At 44.1% G+C, this 21,592-nt stretch overlaps 3 protein-coding genes across 4 annotated transcripts in view; 2 read left to right on the forward strand and 1 right to left on the reverse strand.

Annotated features, from left to right (window-relative positions):
* LOC115194677 (zinc finger protein 37-like) overlaps positions 1 to 21,592 on the reverse strand; it is a 1,069,572-nt gene that overhangs the window by 165,314 nt on the left and 882,666 nt on the right. The window lies entirely within an intron of this gene.
* Positions 1 to 21,592, forward strand: part of LOC115194676 (gastrula zinc finger protein XlCGF26.1-like) — a 900,659-nt gene that overhangs the window by 57,094 nt on the left and 821,973 nt on the right. The gene's annotated exons all lie outside the window — the stretch shown is intronic.
* LOC115194683 (zinc finger protein 91-like) overlaps positions 1 to 21,592 on the forward strand; it is a 62,170-nt gene that overhangs the window by 2,243 nt on the left and 38,335 nt on the right. Inside the window, exon 2 of one of the 2 annotated variants that reach the window (XM_029754586.1) lies at positions 9,282 to 10,727. The exons of the other annotated variant lie outside the window; for it this stretch is intronic. Coding sequence (XP_029610446.1) covers positions 9,282 to 10,405 — 1,124 coding nt within the window. The 3' untranslated portion in view covers positions 10,406 to 10,727. Of the gene's footprint in view, positions 1 to 9,281; positions 10,728 to 21,592 lie in introns of those variants that run through there. 2 annotated transcript variants of the gene reach the window in all.

Raw genomic sequence — 21,592 nt, forward strand, 5'->3', positions numbered from 1 at the left:
AATAGGAAAGTATTGTTTACCCGATTTAAAAATAATAATAATTTTTAAGAACGCTGGTACTGAAGTTGAAATTTCACCTGGCACAAGCGCAAAACCATGGACAACCGGTAAAGTAAATTCAAATTACATTTTATTCAGACTGTATATAGGTCAAATCAAACTTTATTTGTCACATGCACCGAATACAACAAGTGTAGACCTTACAGTGAAAGGCTTACTTACAAGCCCATACAAACCACCAGTGCAGTTCAAGGAGAGTTAAGAAAATAGTTACCAAAAAACGAATGTAAAAAGTAACACAAAATATCAATAACGAGGCTATATACAGGGGTACCGATACCAAGTCAATATGCGGGGGTGGAATCATGTAGTAACCAAAAAAAAAAAGTGTTAAACAAATCAAATATTATATTTGAGATTCTTCAAAAACTTTTGATCGGTAGTGTACAATAATGTAATCTGTTCTTGCAAAGCGTGGTACATTTTCAACAAACTTTTACTTGCCGAATGGAAGGCACTGGTGTCGTTATTAATGAGGGGATTCGATTACGCTGTTCCGGGTTACGTGACCAGACGATCGAAGCCGGTGAGGGAGGTACGCTCTGCTCAAATAGAACAGTAATCTACTTCGCTCGGTCATATTGTCAACAACGCAGCATCTATTTTACATAAAACAGTTCAAAACGTACTCACGTCAGCACAGCAATGTTTTTAGAATATTAATCCGTTAGCTTTCATAGTTTTCTATTTCTCAGAGCGGCTCAAGTAATTTCTCCAACCATGAAATTAAATGAATAGGAGCCGCCGTGTTGGTTGGGAAGTTTTAGGAGGTGCATCAACCCATGGACAGAGCCGGACAGATAGTACGGCAGCCCATTGTGAAATATCGCAGCTCCCTGGCATTAAATCAGAGAATCATTAGACTCTGAATTACGCTTTACTCCGCCTGCTCCTACCTCACTTCACTGTCGGCCAGGAGGTATCCTAATTCCAAAACAAATGCAATCACTTTTCTCCCGTGCAAACACAGCCCATCCGGACAACTGAGCCAGTTTAATGTTTTATTTTATTTATTAAACCTTTTTATTTAACTAGGCAAGTCAGTTAAGAACAAATTCTTATTTACAATGATGGCCTACCACGGCCAAACCCTAACGACGTTGGGCCAATTGTGTGCCGCCCTATGTGACTCCCAATAACTTCGGTTGTGATACATCCTGGAATCGAACTAGGGTCTATAGTGACGCCTCTAGCGCGGAGATGCAGTGCCTTAGACTGCTGCACCACTCGGGAGCCCCAAATCGAATCCCCTCAATCTCTCGTGGACAGACAACCAAATGATGCAAGATTTTAGTTTTGGGTTAACTGAAATGAGTGAGTAAATTACACAAAATTTTAGTTTTGGGTTAACTGGGATACATGTCTTATAAACGTCTGTTCCTAGTTCCAGATGTAACTTCCCTAGGTAAAGCTCCGCCTTATCTCAGCTCACTGGTCACCATAACAACACCCACCCGTAGCACGCGCTCCAGCAGGTATATCTCACTGGTCACCCCCAAAGCCAACACCTCTTTTGGCCGCCTCTCCATCCAGTTCTGCACAATAGCCCATCTGTAAATAGCCCATCCAATCTACCTACCTCATCCCCATATTGTTTTTATTTACTTTTTTGCTCTTTTGCACACCAGTATTTCTACTTGCACATCATCATCTGCACATCTATCACTCCAGTGTTAATTTGCTAAATTGAATTTACTTCGCTACTATGGCCCATTTATTGCCTTGCCTCCTCACGCCATTTGCACACACTGTATATAGACTTTCTATTGTGTTATTGACTGTACTTTTGTTTATTCCATGTGTAACTCTGTGTTGTTGTTTGTGACGTACTGCTTTGCTTTATCTTGGCCAGGTCACAGTTGTAAATGAGAACTTGTTCTCAACTGGCCTACCTGGTTAAATAAAGGTGAAATAATAAAAAATAATAATAACTCGTTTTTTTCCTTGTATTTTTTTTTGTGCAATACCAAAACATGCCACTTAGTGGCAGTAAAACAACAGTTCAACAGTTACAGACTAAACAACAGAAAAGTGCAAAAACATTTAGTGGGTCAAACTTGAGTCTGAGGGGTTAAATAGAGCAAATATGTCATATTTTAAACTGAGTTTCTCTGAGCCTATTGCAGGGGAAAGGGATTTTTATAGAGTTGATAGCATTTGTGTTTTAGGTCACACTGAGTGTTTTAGGTCACACTGAGTGTTTTAGGTCACACTGAGTGACACGTCATCTTCAACATGTGGCCTCTTAGAAATGGCTTGTTCCAGAAAATATGCTTTAGCTATACCGCTGGAGGTTGGAACCCGCTTAGCTATACCGCTGGAGGTTGGAACCCGCTTGGCTATATAGATCATAGAGATATATCAATTTTGTTAATAATTTAAGTGTTCTATTTAATTATGTGGTATATACAGTACATTCGGAAAGTATTCAGACCCCTTGAATTTTTCCACATTTTGTTACGTTAAAGCCTTATTCTAAAATGGATTAAATAAAAAAATATCCTCATCAATCTACACACAATACTCCATAATGGTAAAGCAAAAACATGTTTTTATAAATGTTGCACATTTATAAAAATAAAAACAGAAATACTTTATTACATTAAGTATTCAGACCCTTTGCTATGATTCTTGAAATTGAGCTCAGGTGCATCCTGTTTCCATTGATCACACTTGAGATGTTTCTACAACTTGATGGGAGTCTACCTGTGGTAAATTCAGGGAGGTGACCAAGAACCCGATGGTCACTCTGACAGAGCTCCAGAGTTCCTCTGTGGAGATGGGTTAACCTTCCAGAAGTACGACCATCTCTGCAGAACTCCACCAATCAGGCCAATTTTTGGTAGAGTGGCCAGACGGGAGCCACTCCTCAGTAAAAGGTACATAACATCCTGCTTGGAGTTTGCCAAAAGGCACCTAAAGGACTCTCAGACCATGAAAAACAAGATTCCCTGGTCTGATGAAACCATGATTGAACTCTTTGGCCTGAATGTCAAGCATCACGTCTGGAGGAAACCTGGCACCATCCCTACGGTGAAACATGGTGGTGGCAGCATCATGCTGTGGGGATGTTTTTCAGCTGCAGGGAATGAATGGGAGACTAGAAAGGATCAAGGGAAAGATGAACGGAGCAAAGTACAGAGAGATCCTTGATGAAAACCTGCTCCAGAGCACTTAGGACCTCAGACCGGGGTGAAGGCTCACCTTTCAACAGGACAACGACCCTCAGCACACAGCCAAGACAACGCAGGACTGACTTGAATGTTCTTGAGTGGCCCAGCCAGAGCCCAGACTTGAACCTGATCTAACATCTCTGGAGAGACCTGAAAATAGCTGTGCAGCGACACTCCCCATCAAACCTGACAGAGCTTGAGAGGATCTGCAGAGAAGAATGGGAGAAACTCTCCAAATACAGGTGTGCCAAGCTTGATCAATTTTAGAATAAGGCTGAAACGTAACAAAATGTGGAAAAAGTCAAGGGATCTGAATAGTTTCCGAATGCACTGTAGATAACGTCTGCTCTTCCTCTCCTTCCCTCCAGATCCCCTGCAGCTTTCTGTCTCTGAAGAGGAGGTTCCCCCTGAGCAGCAGCACTGTGAGCAGGATTGGAGCCCCAGTCTGGGGCAGAAGGACCCAGAGACCATACAGATTAAAGAGGAACAGGAGGAAGTCAGGACCAGTCAGGAGGAAGAGCAGCATCAAGGGCTCGTTGATACCAGAGACTCCATATTCACTCCTTCCTGTGTGAAAAGTGAATGTGATCAGGAGGACCCACATCAAGAAGCCATACTAGCTGAATACCCAACTCTCAGTCCACTGAAAACGTCTAAACTACAGTCGTTTTGTGTGTTTTTAAATGAATGTTTAACGGCATCTGCTGCTGTGGAGATTTTCGGTGCGGTTGAGAAAACGGTAGTAGAATACCAGGAGGAGAATGATCGGCTACGGAGACTGCTGGAGATCACACCAGAGGTTAAACTATGTAGAATAGGTTCGTATGTATATCTACTGATGGTTAGCTATAGTTCTACTCAATAAACTATTTAGGCTTTGTGATCACCATTTCAACTATTTTAATTAGTAGTTTTATTACTTTTACCGTGAATGGATAAAAATACCCCCTATGTACCAATGCTTTCCCTGGACAGCAGTGTCACAAATCTTTTCCATTTAACTAGTGTTGAGTTAAATTCCATCTGAACTTTTATTTATTTATTTCACCTTTATTTAACCAGGTAGGCAAGTTGAGAACAAGTTCTCATTTACAATTGCGACCTGGCCAAGATAAAGCAAAGCAGTTCGACAACATACAAAAACACAGAGTTACACATGGAGTAAAACAACATACAATCAATGATGCAGTAGAAAAAAAATAAGACTATATACAATGTGAGCAAATGATGTGAGATAATGGAGGTAAAGGCAAAAAAATGCCATGGTGGCAAAGTAAATAAAGTATGGCAAGAAAAAAACACTGGAATGGTAGATTTGTAGTTTGAAGAAAGTTAAAAGTTAAAATATAAATATAAATAATATGGTGCAAAGGAGCAAAATAAATAAAATAAATAAATACAGTAGGGGAAAAGGTAGTAGTTTGGGCTCAATTAAAGATGGGCTATGTACAGGTGCAGAGATCTGTGAGCTGCTCTGATAGCAGGTGCTTAAAGCTAGTGAGGGAGATAAGTGTTTCCAGTTTTAGAGATTTTTGTAGTTCGTTCCAATCATTGGCAGCTGAGAACTGGAAGGAGAGACGACCAAAGGAGGAGTTGGCTTTAGGGGTGACCAGAGAGATATACCTGCTGGAGCGCGTGCTACAGGTGGGTGCTGCTATGGTGACCAGTGAGCGGAGATAAGGGGGGACTTTACCTAGCAGGGTCTTGTAGATGACCTGGAGCCAATGTGTTTGGCGACGATGATGAAGTGAAGGCCAGCCAACGAGAGCATACAGGTCGCAGTGGTGGGTTGTATATGGGGCTTTGGTGACAAAACGGATGGCACTGTGATAGACTGCATCCAGCTTGTTGAGTAGGGTATTGGAGGCTATTTTGTAAATGACATCGCCGAAGTCGAGGATTGGTAGGATGGTCAGTTTTACGAGGGTATGTTTGGCAGCATGAGTGAAGGATGCTTTGTTGCGAAATAGGAAGCTAATTCTAGATTTCACTTTGGATTGGAGATGATTGATGTGAGTCTGGAAGGAGAGTTTACAGTCTAACCAGACACCTAGGTATTTGTAGTTGTCCACAAATTCTAAGTTAGAACCGTCCAGAGAAGTGATGCTGGATGGGCGGGCAGGTGCAGGCAGCGATCGGTTGAAGAGCATACATTTAGTTTTACTTGTGTTTAGGAGCAGTTGGAGACCACGGAAGGAGAGTTGAATGGCATTGAAGCTCGTCTGGAGGGTTGTTAACACAGTGTCCAAAGAAGGGCCAGAAGTATACAGAATGGTGTCGTCTGCGTAGAGGTGGATCAGAGATTCACCAGCAGCAAGAGCGACATCATTTATGTATACAGAGAAAAGAGTTGGCCCAAGAATTGAACCCTGTGGTACCCCCATAGAGACTGCCAGAGGTCCAGACAGTAGGCCCTCCGATTTGACACACTGAACTCTGTCAGAGAAGTAGTTGGTGAACCAGGCGACGCAATCGTTTGAGAAACCAAGGCTACTAAGTCTGCCGATGAGGATGTGGTGATTAACAGAGTCAAAAGCTTTGGCCAGGTCAATGAATACGGCAGCACAGTAATGTTTCTTATCGATGGCGGTTACGATGTCGTTTAGGACCTTGAGCGTGGCTGAGGTGCACCCATGACCAGCTCTGAAACCAGATTGCATAGCGGAGAGGGTGCGGTGGGATTCAAAATAGTCGGTAATCTGTTTGTTGACTTGGCTTTCGAAGACCTTAGAAAGGCAGGGTAGGATGGATATAGGTCTGTAGCAACTTGGGTCAAGAGTGTCACCTCCTTTGAAGAGGGGGATGACAGCAGCTGCTTTCCAATCTATGGGAATCTCAGACGACACGAAAGAGAGGTTGAACAGGCTAGTAATAGGGGTTGCAATAATTTCGGCAGATAATTTTAGAAAGAAAGGGTCCAGATTGTCAAGCCCAGCTGATTTGTAGGGGTCCAGATTTTGCAGCTCTTTCAGAACATCAGCTGAATGGATTTGGGAGAAGGAGAAATGGGGGAGGCTTGGGCGAGTAGCTGTGGGGGGTGCAGTGCTGTTGAATGCAGTAGGGGTAGTTAGGTGGAAAGCATGGCCAGCCGTAGAAAAATGCTTATTGAAATTCTCAATTATAGTGGGCTTATCGGTGGTGACAGAGTTTCCTATCCTCAGTGCAGTGGGCAGTTGGGAGGAGGTGTTCTTATTCTCCATGGACTTTACAATGTCCCAGAACTTTTTAGAGTTGGAGTTGCACGAAGCAAATTTCTGTTTGAAAAAGCTAGCCTTGGCGTTTCTAACTGCCTGTGTGTATTGGTTTCTAACTTCCCTAAAAAGTTGCATATCGCGGGGGCAGTTCGATGCTAATGCAGAACGCCACAGGATATTTTTGTGTTGGTTAAGGGCAGTCAGGTCTGGGGAGAACCAAGGGCTATATCTGTTCCTGGTTCTAAATTTCTTGAAAGGGGCATGCTTATTTAAGATGGAGAGGAAGGCATTTTTAAAAAATAACCAGGCATCCTCTACTGACGGGATGAGGTCAATATCCTTCCAGGATACCAGGGCCAGGTCGATTAGAAAGGCTTGCTCGTTGAAATGTTTCAGGGAGCGTTTGACAGTGATGAGTGGAGGTCGTTTGACCGCTGACCCATTACGGGTGCAGGCAATGAGGCAGTGATCGCTGAGATCTTGGTTGAAAACAGCAGAGGTGTAATTAGAGGGCACATTGGTTAGGATGATATCTATGAGGGTGCCAGTGTTTGCGGCTTTGGGGTTGTACCTGGTGGGTTCATTAATAATTTGTGTGAGATTGAGGGCATCAAGCTTGGATTGTAGAATGGCTGGGGTGTTAAGCATGTCCCAGTTTAGGTCGCCTAGTAGCACAAGCTCTGAAGATAGATGGGGGGCAATCAGTTCACATATGGTGTCCAGAGCACAGCTAGGGGCCGAGGGGGGTCTATAGCAGGCGGCAACGGTGAGAGACTTGTTTTTGGAGAGGTGGATTTTTAAAAGTAGAAGTTCAAATTGTTTGGGTACAGACCTGGATAGCAGGACAGAACTCTGCAAGCTATCTCTGCAGTAGATTGCAACACCGCCCCCTTTGGTCGTTCTATCTTGTCTGAAAACGTTGTAGTTAGGGATGAAGATTTCACAGTTTTTGGTGGACTTCCTAAGCCAAGATTCAGACACAGCCAGGACATCCGGGTTGGCAGAGTGTGCTAAAGCAGTGAATAAAACAAACTTAGGGAGGAGGCTTCTAATGTTAACATGCATGAAACCAAGGCTATTACGGTTACAGAAGTCATCAAAAGAGAGCGCCTGGGGAGTAGGTGTGGAGCCAGGCACTGAAGGGCCTGGATTCACCTCTACATCCCCAGCGGAGCAGAGAAGGATAAGTATGAGGGTACGGCTAAAAGCTATAAGAATTGGTCGTCTGTGACGTCCAGAATAGAGAGAAAAAGGAGCAGGTATCTGGGGGCGATAAAATAGCTTCAAGGTATAATGTACAGACAAAGGTATGGTGGGATGTGAGTACAGAGGAGGTAAACCTAGGCATTTAGTGATTATGAGAGAGATATTGTCTCTAGAAATATCATTGAAACCAGAAGATGTCATAGCATGTGTGGGTGGAGGAACTGAGAGGTTGGATAAGGTATAATGAGCAGGGCTAGAGGCTCTACAGTGAAATAAGCCAATAAACACTAACCAGAACAGCAATGGACAAGGCATATTGACATTAAGGAGAGGCATGCTTAGCCGAGTGATCAGAGGGTCCAGTGAGAATCAGACAGCTAGCCGGGCCATAGGTAGCAAGCTGGTGGAAGATGGGAGGGAGGTCTGTTTTTAGCCGCCTCGTGCGTTTCCGTCTGTGGGTTAGTGGGGTTCCGTGTGGAAGGGGGGACCTGTCCAAGTTGGCAAAATAGTTAGTTATAGTGGCCCAAGAAAAGTGTCCGATAGACCTATTCAGATCGCAGCCGAAAAGACAGCTAACGATTATCTGGCCGCAGATGGGCGATCAGGTTACGTCGCGACGGAGGGGCCAGTTGGAACAACTCCCTCGGGCAGATAACGTCGGTGATCCAGTCGTGAAGACCCAATGGGGCTCCGCATCGGCAGTAAAACGGGTCAGGATAGGTGAGTTGTAGCCCAGGAGACACTTCAGCTGGCTAGCTCAGGAGTAGCCCACGAGTGGCTGACGGAATTCTTCAGCTGGCTAGCTAGCTAGCTCCGTAATAGTGTGTGTTAATTCCGAGACCGACGTTGCCAATAGTCACTCAGGTAGCAGCTAGTTAGCTGCAAGATCCAGGTGTAAATGTCCAGAGTCTGCGGTAGAAATCGAGGAAAGGAGAGAGAATAGGTCCGATATGCTCTGGTCTGAGTCGCGCTGTACAAAAACTGGCGATAGCTTTTCGAGCTAATGGATAGCTGAGGACAGCTAACCGTAGCTAGCTGAACTTCAACGTTAGCCAGTGAAAATAGCTAACCTCTGGCTAGCTTCTGTCGTGGAATTCAGATGAGGTAAATAATACTTTTTTTTTTTTTTAAATTGATGAGGCGGGTTGCAGGAGAGTGCTTTGAGGTTGAGTGTTTAGAATAAAAAAATGTAAAAAGATAAGTGAAGAAAAAAAATATGTAAATATATATATATATACACGGGACACGACAGGACGTCTGAACTGCTACGCCATCTTGGATCCACCAGTAACTTGCTCTGAAAGATTTTCTGATTTATTCAACATCCCTTTTGATAAAGCTCAGTATGACGATTTGGTCAAGTGTTAAAACGTTTTATCTAGAAACAGTTGTGATTACGGTTTTGTAAACTTTGAACACAACTTAATTATCATCCAAAAATAACTTTACAAATACAAAAGATACACTTACTGTTAGCTGTTTTAAAACAGATTTACACAGAGGTTTTTGTGTAACACGGCTTCGAGACAATGTTTTTTTGTGTTCCTTCTCGAGTTTCCATTAGCTAAAAATGTGAAATGTTATTGTGCACTCAGGCATGTCTAAAGTCTGTATAGGTAACCTCTGCTCCTTGTTGTCTTCCCTCCAGACTCCCTGCAGCTCTCTGTCTCTGAAGAGGAGGTTCCCCCTGAGCAGCAGCACTGTGAGCAGGAGTGGAGTCCCAGTCTGGGGCAGGAGGACCCAGAGCCCACACAGATTAAAGAGGAACAGGAGGAAGTCAGGACCAGTCAGGAGGAAGAGCAGCTTCAAGGGGTGGAGCCTGATATCATAGAGTTCGATTTCACTCCTTCCTGTGTGAAAAGTGAATGTGATCAGGAGGACCCACTTCAGTCCTTGACTCTTCCCCAAACCCAGACTGTGGAGAATAGAGAGAGAGACTCTAAACCAGTGGATCTCAAACCTTTTGTCAATGTGACCCACATTAAGGGTCTCTACATTCCTTGTGACCCTCCAGATAATCAAAACAATGCCCCCAGCCACAGCTCAGCCGTTAGCAGCTACACAGTAGGACTAGACAGCAGCCCACCATTGAATCCCAGCCCAACATTGATGAAACACCATTCCAAACACAGCACCACTTCTAAAACAACTCACAGCTGCTGTGACTGTGGGAAATGCTTCAGTATCAAGAAGGACCTAACCAGGCATAAACTGACTCACACCGGAGAGAAACCATTTAGCTGTGGTGATTGTGGGAAAAGCTTCAGTCAGAAGGGAGATTTAGGGAGGCACATACTGACTCACACAGGAGAGAAACCTTTTAGTTGTGGTGACTGTGGGAAAAGATTCAATTGCCACTGGCTCCTAACCAGACATAAACTGACTCACACAGGAGAGAAACCATTTAGCTGTGGTGACTGTGGGAAAAGCTTCAATCAGAAGGGTCACCTGAACTTGCACATACTGACTCACACAGGAATAAAACCATTTAGCTGTGGTGACTGTGGGAAAAGCTTCAATCAGAAGGGTCACCTGAACTTTCATATACGGACTCACACAGGAGTGAAACCATTTAGCTGTGAGGTCTGCGATAAAAGCTTCAGATACAAGGGCACCCTAGCCGAACATATACAGATTCACAAAGGAGAGAAACAACATGGCTGCTTAATCTGTGGTAAAAGTTTTACTCATAAAACAAATCTTCTGAGGCATGTGGATAAAGTCCACAAAGGAAGAAAACAGGGAAAAAACCTGAAAGACGAAAGAAAATGAGGACAAAGATGTTCAGTCAGAAGATGGGAATAACAGGCAGGATGTGGACAACACTTTTAGGAAAGCAAAGCAAATCGGGATCATTCATGCTTTGGGGTTCAGATGAATAGGTGTGTGATCAAATGGTACATAGTGTTGTAGTAAGGTCACAGGTCTGCTGATCAAAATATTGTTGATGTTTTCACACCATTACAAAAAGGAATTCCTGGGCATTTGTTTTTTTTCTCTCATAATGTCTGATATTATTGATTCATAAAATACAATTCCAGAAAAGGTCTCCTTGTCAGTTGCCTTAATAAACCTCCAAGAGTATGTCTCAACAGATTTCACCTAATGCTGCTCATTCATGATATTGATTTAATCTTGTATAGAGTAATGATATACAGTTGACTCCTGGTGGAGAATGTATTCTCCCAGATCAGCCTAAACCACTGTTTGTCGACATGTAAACTCAGCAAAAAAAGAAACGTCCTTTGCGTTTATTTTCAGCAAACTTAACAAACTCTTCCACCAAGGCACCTGCAAGTTCCCGGACATTTCTGAGGGGGGAATGGCCCTGGCCCTAGCCCTAACCCTCCGATCCAACAGATCCCAGATGTGCTCAATGGGATTGAGATCTGGGCTCTTCACTGGCCATGGCAGAACACTGACATTCCTGTCTTGCAGGAAATCACGCACAGAACGAGCAGTATGGCTGATGGCATTGTCAGGATGAGCCTGCAGGAATGGTACCACATGAGGGAGGAGGATGTCTTCCCTGTAACGCACAGCGTTGAGATTGCCTGCAATGCCAACAAGCTCAGTCTGATGATGCTGTGACACATCGCCCCAGACCTACGGACCCTCCACCTCCAAATCAATCCCGCTCCAGAGTACAGGCCTCGGTGTAACGCTCATTCCTTAGATGATAAACGCGAATCCGATCATCACCCCTGGTGAGACTCGTCAGTGAAGAGCACTTTTTGCCAGTCCAGTCTGGTCAAGCGACGGTGGGTTTGTGCCCATCGCGACATTGTTGCCGGTGAGGTCTGGTGAGGACCTGCCTTACAACAGGCCTGCAAGCCCTCAGTCCAGCCTCTCTCAGCCCATTGCGGACAGTCTGGGCACTGATGGAGGGGATTGTGTGTTCCTGGTGTAACTCGGGCAGTTGTTGTTGCCATCCTGTACCTGTCCCGCAGGTGTGATGTTCGGATGTACCGATCCTGTGCAGGTGTTGTTACACGTGGTCTGCCACTGCGAGGACGATCAGCAGTCCGTCCTGTCTCCCTGTAGCGCTGTCTTAGGCATCTCACAGTACGGACATTGCAATTTATTTCCTTGGCCACATCTGCAGTCCTCATGCCTCCTTGCAGCATGCCTAAGGCACGTTCACGCAGATGAGCATGGACCCTGGTCATCTTTCTTTTGGTGTTTTTCAGAGTCAGTAGAAAGGCCTCTTTAGTGTCCTAAGTTTTCATAACTGTGACCTTAATTGCCTACCATCTGTAAACTGTTAGTGTCTTAACGACCGTTCCACAGGTGCATGTTCATTAATTGTTTATGGTTCATTGAACAAGCATGGGAAACAGTGTTTAAACCCTTTACAATGAAGATCTGTGAAATTATTTGGATTGTTACGAATTATCTTTGAAAGACAGGGTCCTGAAAAGGGGACGTTTTTTTGTTGTTGCTGAGTTTAGTTATTGTTTCCCTTTATTACTGATCTGTAGGTTGCCTTAATAAACCTCCATCCAGCCGGCAGCCCTGTTTCTGGGTTCGCCACCCACTAGAATTACGACTTTTCAATTGTTTTTGACTAGATCATGTAAGTAGAATGCTTCCACTAGTTACCACAGCCAGAAAAAAAAAATGGCTATATTGTAAAAATGTATGAAAATAAAAATCAGCTTTTGGTCTTAATTTAAGGTTAGGGTTAAGCATAAGGTTAGCAGTGTGGAGTAAGGTTAGGTTTAAAATCGCATTTGAAAAAGATAAATTGTAGAAATGGGTGGTGTCTATGACTTTATGGCTGTGGTAACTAGCGACGACCACTTCGATTTGATTTTTGCCTTCGTTGTGTGGAGTAAAGAAAGACATGTTGACAACCAGGCTACGCAACTCTCATTCCACTGAAAATGTGTAAACTACAGTTGTTGCATGTGTTTTTATTACATTTTTATTGTAACCCCAGACAAGGACACCTGACTCAACTTGTGAACTAATCATCAAGCCCCTGATGAGTTGAATGAGGGAAGTTGGGTAACGCTGCCCCAGCGCAATAGAGTACCACAGTATGAGTCATATTACCCATAAAACCTAGCGGTCAAACAAGAAAATGGTTCCAATCGTTTTTCCAGCATACATTTTTTCCCTCATAGTGGATATTAGAAACACTTAAATAAGTGCTGTGTTTCATGTCAACTTACCCTGGCGTGACGTTTTGATAACCGTGTGAATCTCTCTAGGACAAGGTGACTTTTATCAATATAGTCGGCTCTATTTACACCCCAAAATGAAATCCTAATTATCTGCTAATGTGGCTATCATAAAGAACTACAAATGCCATGATGATCTGCATGAGACTACCTCAGACCATGTCTCTTCCACGCTGGTTCTCCAGGTTTTGTATGTTTTCTTCTCCATGATAGATCAACCTTCTTGCCGTTAAGTCCAAGTTATGTCTTGAGGACAGAAGGGCCCATGTTCGTAAATGTTCACGATGGTGGAAAAACTGCTGTACTTGTTTCATCATATCAAGCACTTTATAATAATCTCCCCACCTGAAGCTAAAGACGGGCACAAAATAGTTGACCTATGTGCATGCTTTTGAATATACATATTAACTAACAGATTTGGTGGTATTTGAGCTATTGAATTCAGAACAACCTAAAATTGTAATTTAGAGTCTGGACTATATGCCACTGGAGAGATTCTTATGGCTTTCAGATCATCTCGCCCGCAGACTTCCTCTTCCAATGCGTACCCCGGCAGGGATGTTCCACTTAGGGCCTGTTTGATCTGACATAGAGCAAGTCTTAAGCGCACTCTCAAATGCTGTTTTTTGACATCACTGTAAGCCTGCCACACACACACTATACGATACATTTATTAAACATAAGAATGAGTGTGAGTTTTTGTCACAACCCGGCTCGTGGGAAGTGACAAAGAGCTCTTATAGGACCAGGGTACAAATAATAATAATCAATAATTTTGCTCTTAATTTAGCCATTTTACATAACTTTATTTGTTAATAGAAAATGGTGAATAACTCACCACAGGTTAACGAGAAGGGTGTGCTTGAAAGGATGCACATAACTCTGTAATGTTGGGTTGTATTGGAGAGAGTCTCAGTCAAATCATTTTCCACACAGTCTGTGACTGTATTTAGTATTCATGCTAGTGAGGGCCGAGAATCCACTCTCACATAGGTACGTGGTTGCAAAGGGCATCAGTGTCTTGACAGCGCGATTTGCCAAGGCAGGATACTCTGAGCGCAGCTCAATCCAGAAATCTGGCAGTGGCTTCTGATTAAATTCCATTTTCACAGAACCGCTTGTTGCAATTTTGATGAGGCTCTCTTGTTCAGATATCGGTAAGTGGACTGGAGGCATAAAAGGGATAATGAATCCAGTTGTTTGTGTCGTCCGTTTAGGGAAAGTACCTGCGTAATTGCGCACCCAACTCACTCAGGTGCTTCGCTATATCACATTTGACATTGTCCGTAAGCTTGAGTTCATTTGCACACAAAAAAATCATACAATGATGGAAAGACCTGTGTGTTGTCCTTGTTAATGCAGACAGAGAAGAGCTCCAACTTCTTAATCATAGCCTCAATTTTGTCCTGCACATTGAGTTGCAGTCTCTGTAATCGTAGATTCAGATCATTCAGGCGACAAAAAACATCACCCAGATAGGCCAGTGAGAAACTCGTCATTATGCAAGTGGTCTGACAAGTGAAAATGACGGTCAGTAAAGAAAACTTTAAGCTCGTCTCTCAGTTCAAAAAAACGTGTCAATACTTTGCCCCTTGATAACCAGCACACTTCTGTATGTTGTAAAAGTGTTACATGGTTGCTGCCCATATCCTGGCATAGTGCAGAAAATACATGAGAGTTCAGGGGCCTTGCTTTAACAAAGTGAACCATTTTCACTGTAGTGTCCAAAACGTCTGTTAGGCATTCCTTTGGCAGCAAGAGCCTCTCTGTGGATGCTGCACTGTACCAAAAAGGCGCAAGGAGAAACTGCTTGCAATCGCGTTACCTCTCCATTATGTCTCACTGTCATGGCTTTTGCGCCATCAGTACAGATACCAACACATCTTGCCCGCCACGTCTGTTGACTCATCCAGCTGTAATGCATCGAATTCACTGGCTTGTATGAGAAGCAGTAATTGTTTCAAAACATCTCCTGCCATGTCACTGATGCGTTATAAAACAGTGTTGTTTGATGGAGGAATTGTCTGTATAGTTTTTTGGGCCTTATCCTCAGCATTGTCACAGCCATATCCGCGGCATCAGGAAGAATTAAGTCCTCCACAATAGTATGGGGTTTGTCTGTCCTTGCCACTCGGTAGCTCACCATATAAGACTCTTCTAGCCCCTTCTTATTAATGGTATCTGTTGCTTTTATACATCTTACTACTCGAAAGTCATCTTAATTCTCGCTCAAAAAACTCCCACAGGTTTTTCTTTTCAAATTGGCATGTTTTGTTTCTAAATGTCTGCGCAAGAGTGAAGGTTTCATCGAGTTGTGAGATAGTACTTTTGCACGTATAACACACTGTGGCTGAGGAAAGGCACTACACCCAATATAAGTGAACCCCAAATCAATGTAGTTCTCATCATATTTGCGCCTCTTCGATGGTTCAACGTCTGTGTCTGTTGTTCAGTGCTTTCCCGGTTAAGGGGGCAGTAGCTCTTCGGCTGCATCAGATTCACAACTGTCAGTTAGCTGGGCTAACAACAAATGTAGAATTACTGATGTTAGCATTGGATGTGCTCGTGGAAGCAGAACAACTTGTGTCGTCAACAGGTGCAGGTGTAGTACTGCTGGTAGTAGCAGTACTACCAGTAGAGCTGGTATGTGTCTCTATGGCCTTACTTTTTTAAAAACCATTTATCAATTTTTAAGCAAACGGAATGAGCGAGAGTAAGGGTTAATGTGATTGGATGTTAATTATTTGACTAGGCTACCTGTATTTGACATTGTGTTGTTATTTCGCTGAACACTAGATGGTTTAATTTTATTTTTAGCAGTGAAACGAGGCTACTCAGGAGAGAAAAAAACCTCACCCAAATGTATAGCCCCGTTGGAAAATATAAATGGACTGTTTGAAAATGTGAAGAAATGTTTTAAAAAATGTTTTATACATTTTTAATTTTAAATGTGAATCACATTTTTATTTGGCGTACCCCCGACGGCATTGCACTTACCCCTGGGGTACTCGTATCCCAGGTTGGGAATACATAGTCTAGGAGACATGTTTTCTGTAGTTTATCTGTGTTAGACAGAGTTCCTCTGTGGAGATGGGTTAACCTTCCAGAAGTACGACCATCTCTGCAGAACTCCACCAATCAGGCCAATTTTTGGTAGAGTGGCCAGACGGGAGCCACTCCTCAGTAAAAGGTACATAACATCCTGCTTGGAGTTTGCCAAAAGGCACCTAAAGGACTCTCAGACCATGAAAAACAAGATTCCCTGGTCTGATGAAACCATGATTGAACTCTTTGGCCTGAATGTCAAGCATCACGTCTGGAGGAAACCTGGCACCATCCCTACGGTGAAACATGGTGGTGGCAGCATCATGCTGTGGGGATGTTTTTCAGCTGCAGGGAATGAATGGGAGACTAGAAAGGATCAAGGGAAAGATGAACGGAGCAAAGTACAGAGAGATCCTTGATGAAAACCTGCTCCAGAGCACTTAGGACCTCAGACCGGGGTGAAGGCTCACCTTTCAACAGGACAACGACCCTCAGCACACAGCCAAGACAACGCAGGACTGACTTGAATGTTCTTGAGTGGCCCAGCCAGAGCCCAGACTTGAACCTGATCTAACATCTCTGGAGAGACCTGAAAATAGCTGTGCAGCGACACTCCCCATCAAACCTGACAGAGCTTGAGAGGATCTGCAGAGAAGAATGGGAGAAACTCTCCAAATACAGGTGTGCCAAGCTTGATCAATTTTAGAATAAGGCTGAAACGTAACAAAATGTGGAAAAAGTCAAGGGATCTGAATAGTTTCCGAATGCACTGTAGATAACGTCTGCTCTTCCTCTCCTTCCCTCCAGATCCCCTGCAGCTTTCTGTCTCTGAAGAGGAGGTTCCCCCTGAGCAGCAGCACTGTGAGCAGGATTGGAGCCCCAGTCTGGGGCAGAAGGACCCAGAGACCATACAGATTAAAGAGGAACAGGAGGAAGTCAGGACCAGTCAGGAGGAAGAGCAGCATCAAGGGCTCGTTGATACCAGAGACTCCATATTCACTCCTTCCTGTGTGAAAAGTGAATGTGATCAGGAGGACCCACATCAAGAAGCCATACTAGCTGAATACCCAACTCTCAGTCCACTGAAAACGTCTAAACTACAGTCGTTTTGTGTGTTTTTAAATGAATGTTTAACGGCATCTGCTGCTGTGGAGATTTTCGGTGCGGTTGAGAAAACGGTAGTAGAATACCAGGAGGAGAATGATCGGCTACGGAGACTGCTGGAGATCACACCAGAGGTTAAACTATGTAGAATAGGTTCGTATGTATATCTACTGATGGTTAGCTATAGTTCTACTCAATAAACTATTTAGGCTTTGTGATCACCATTTCAACTATTTTAATTAGTAGTTTTATTACTTTTACCGTGAATGGATAAAAATACCCCCTATGTACCAATGCTTTCCCTGGACAGCAGTGTCACAAATCTTTTCCATTTAACTAGTGTTGAGTTAAATTCCATCTGAACTTTTATTTATTTATTTCACCTTTATTTAACCAGGTAGGCAAGTTGAGAACAAGTTCTCATTTACAATTGCGACCTGGCCAAGATAAAGCAAAGCAGTTCGACAACATACAAAAACACAGAGTTACACATGGAGTAAAACAACATACAATCAATGATGCAGTAGAAAAAAAATAAGACTATATACAATGTGAGCAAATGATGTGAGATAATGGAGGTAAAGGCAAAAAAATGCCATGGTGGCAAAGTAAATAAAGTATGGCAAGAAAAAAACACTGGAATGGTAGATTTGTAGTTTGAAGAAAGTTAAAAGTTAAAATATAAATATAAATAATATGGTGCAAAGGAGCAAAATAAATAAAATAAATAAATACAGTAGGGGAAAAGGTAGTAGTTTGGGCTCAATTAAAGATGGGCTATGTACAGGTGCAGAGATCTGTGAGCTGCTCTGATAGCAGGTGCTTAAAGCTAGTGAGGGAGATAAGTGTTTCCAGTTTTAGAGATTTTTGTAGTTCGTTCCAATCATTGGCAGCTGAGAACTGGAAGGAGAGACGACCAAAGGAGGAGTTGGCTTTAGGGGTGACCAGAGAGATATACCTGCTGGAGCGCGTGCTACAGGTGGGTGCTGCTATGGTGACCAGTGAGCGGAGATAAGGGGGGACTTTACCTAGCAGGGTCTTGTAGATGACCTGGAGCCAATGTGTTTGGCGACGATGATGAAGTGAAGGCCAGCCAACGAGAGCATACAGGTCGCAGTGGTGGGTTGTATATGGGGCTTTGGTGACAAAACGGATGGCACTGTGATAGACTGCATCCAGCTTGTTGAGTAGGGTATTGGAGGCTATTTTGTAAATGACATCGCCGAAGTCGAGGATTGGTAGGATGGTCAGTTTTACGAGGGTATGTTTGGCAGCATGAGTGAAGGATGCTTTGTTGCGAAATAGGAAGCTAATTCTAGATTTCACTTTGGATTGGAGATGATTGATGTGAGTCTGGAAGGAGAGTTTACAGTCTAACCAGACACCTAGGTATTTGTAGTTGTCCACAAATTCTAAGTTAGAACCGTCCAGAGAAGTGATGCTGGATGGGCGGGCAGGTGCAGGCAGCGATCGGTTGAAGAGCATACATTTAGTTTTACTTGTGTTTAGGAGCAGTTGGAGACCACGGAAGGAGAGTTGAATGGCATTGAAGCTCGTCTGGAGGGTTGTTAACACAGTGTCCAAAGAAGGGCCAGAAGTATACAGAATGGTGTCGTCTGCGTAGAGGTGGATCAGAGATTCACCAGCAGCAAGAGCGACATCATTTATGTATACAGAGAAAAGAGTTGGCCCAAGAATTGAACCCTGTGGTACCCCCATAGAGACTGCCAGAGGTCCAGACAGTAGGCCCTCCGATTTGACACACTGAACTCTGTCAGAGAAGTAGTTGGTGAACCAGGCGACGCAATCGTTTGAGAAACCAAGGCTACTAAGTCTGCCGATGAGGATGTGGTGATTAACAGAGTCAAAAGCTTTGGCCAGGTCAATGAATACGGCAGCACAGTAATGTTTCTTATCGATGGCGGTTACGATGTCGTTTAGGACCTTGAGCGTGGCTGAGGTGCACCCATGACCAGCTCTGAAACCAGATTGCATAGCGGAGAGGGTGCGGTGGGATTCAAAATAGTCGGTAATCTGTTTGTTGACTTGGCTTTCGAAGACCTTAGAAAGGCAGGGTAGGATGGATATAGGTCTGTAGCAACTTGGGTCAAGAGTGTCACCTCCTTTGAAGAGGGGGATGACAGCAGCTGCTTTCCAATCTATGGGAATCTCAGACGACACGAAAGAGAGGTTGAACAGGCTAGTAATAGGGGTTGCAATAATTTCGGCAGATAATTTTAGAAAGAAAGGGTCCAGATTGTCAAGCCCAGCTGATTTGTAGGGGTCCAGATTTTGCAGCTCTTTCAGAACATCAGCTGAATGGATTTGGGAGAAGGAGAAATGGGGGAGGCTTGGGCGAGTAGCTGTGGGGGGTGCAGTGCTGTTGAATGCAGTAGGGGTAGTTAGGTGGAAAGCATGGCCAGCCGTAGAAAAATGCTTATTGAAATTCTCAATTATAGTGGGCTTATCGGTGGTGACAGAGTTTCCTATCCTCAGTGCAGTGGGCAGTTGGGAGGAGGTGTTCTTATTCTCCATGGACTTTACAATGTCCCAGAACTTTTTAGAGTTGGAGTTGCACGAAGCAAATTTCTGTTTGAAAAAGCTAGCCTTGGCGTTTCTAACTGCCTGTGTGTATTGGTTTCTAACTTCCCTAAAAAGTTGCATATCGCGGGGGCAGTTCGATGCTAATGCAGAACGCCACAGGATATTTTTGTGTTGGTTAAGGGCAGTCAGGTCTGGGGAGAACCAAGGGCTATATCTGTTCCTGGTTCTAAATTTCTTGAAAGGGGCATGCTTATTTAAGATGGAGAGGAAGGCATTTTTAAAAAATAACCAGGCATCCTCTACTGACGGGATGAGGTCAATATCCTTCCAGGATACCAGGGCCAGGTCGATTAGAAAGGCTTGCTCGTTGAAATGTTTCAGGGAGCGTTTGACAGTGATGAGTGGAGGTCGTTTGACCGCTGACCCATTACGGGTGCAGGCAATGAGGCAGTGATCGCTGAGATCTTGGTTGAAAACAGCAGAGGTGTAATTAGAGGGCACATTGGTTAGGATGATATCTATGAGGGTGCCAGTGTTTGCGGCTTTGGGGTTGTACCTGGTGGGTTCATTAATAATTTGTGTGAGATTGAGGGCATCAAGCTTGGATTGTAGAATGGCTGGGGTGTTAAGCATGTCCCAGTTTAGGTCGCCTAGTAGCACAAGCTCTGAAGATAGATGGGGGGCAATCAGTTCACATATGGTGTCCAGAGCACAGCTAGGGGCCGAGGGGGGTCTATAGCAGGCGGCAACGGTGAGAGACTTGTTTTTGGAGAGGTGGATTTTTAAAAGTAGAAGTTCAAATTGTTTGGGTACAGACCTGGATAGCAGGACAGAACTCTGCAAGCTATCTCTGCAGTAGATTGCAACACCGCCCCCTTTGGTCGTTCTATCTTGTCTGAAAACGTTGTAGTTAGGGATGAAGATTTCACAGTTTTTGGTGGACTTCCTAAGCCAAGATTCAGACACAGCCAGGACATCCGGGTTGGCAGAGTGTGCTAAAGCAGTGAATAAAACAAACTTAGGGAGGAGGCTTCTAATGTTAACATGCATGAAACCAAGGCTATTACGGTTACAGAAGTCATCAAAAGAGAGCGCCTGGGGAGTAGGTGTGGAGCCAGGCACTGAAGGGCCTGGATTCACCTCTACATCCCCAGCGGAGCAGAGAAGGATAAGTATGAGGGTACGGCTAAAAGCTATAAGAATTGGTCGTCTGTGACGTCCAGAATAGAGAGAAAAAGGAGCAGGTATCTGGGGGCGATAAAATAGCTTCAAGGTATAATGTACAGACAAAGGTATGGTGGGATGTGAGTACAGAGGAGGTAAACCTAGGCATTTAGTGATTATGAGAGAGATATTGTCTCTAGAAATATCATTGAAACCAGAAGATGTCATAGCATGTGTGGGTGGAGGAACTGAGAGGTTGGATAAGGTATAATGAGCAGGGCTAGAGGCTCTACAGTGAAATAAGCCAATAAACACTAACCAGAACAGCAATGGACAAGGCATATTGACATTAAGGAGAGGCATGCTTAGCCGAGTGATCAGAGGGTCCAGTGAGAATCAGACAGCTAGCCGGGCCATAGGTAGCAAGCTGGTGGAAGATGGGAGGGAGGTCTGTTTTTAGCCGCCTCGTGCGTTTCCGTCTGTGGGTTAGTGGGGTTCCGTGTGGAAGGGGGGACCTGTCCAAGTTGGCAAAATAGTTAGTTATAGTGGCCCAAGAAAAGTGTCCGATAGACCTATTCAGATCGCAGCCGAAAAGACAGCTAACGATTATCTGGCCGCAGATGGGCGATCAGGTTACGTCGCGACGGAGGGGCCAGTTGGAACAACTCCCTCGGGCAGATAACGTCGGTGATCCAGTCGTGAAGACCCAATGGGGCTCCGCATCGGCAGTAAAACGGGTCAGGATAGGTGAGTTGTAGCCCAGGAGACACTTCAGCTGGCTAGCTCAGGAGTAGCCCACGAGTGGCTGACGGAATTCTTCAGCTGGCTAGCTAGCTAGCTCCGTAATAGTGTGTGTTAATTCCGAGACCGACGTTGCCAATAGTCACTCAGGTAGCAGCTAGTTAGCTGCAAGATC

Source organism: Salmo trutta, chromosome 5 (genome assembly GCF_901001165.1).
Source record: "Salmo trutta chromosome 5, fSalTru1.1, whole genome shotgun sequence".
Classification (NCBI taxonomy): domain Eukaryota; kingdom Metazoa; phylum Chordata; class Actinopteri; order Salmoniformes; family Salmonidae; genus Salmo; species Salmo trutta.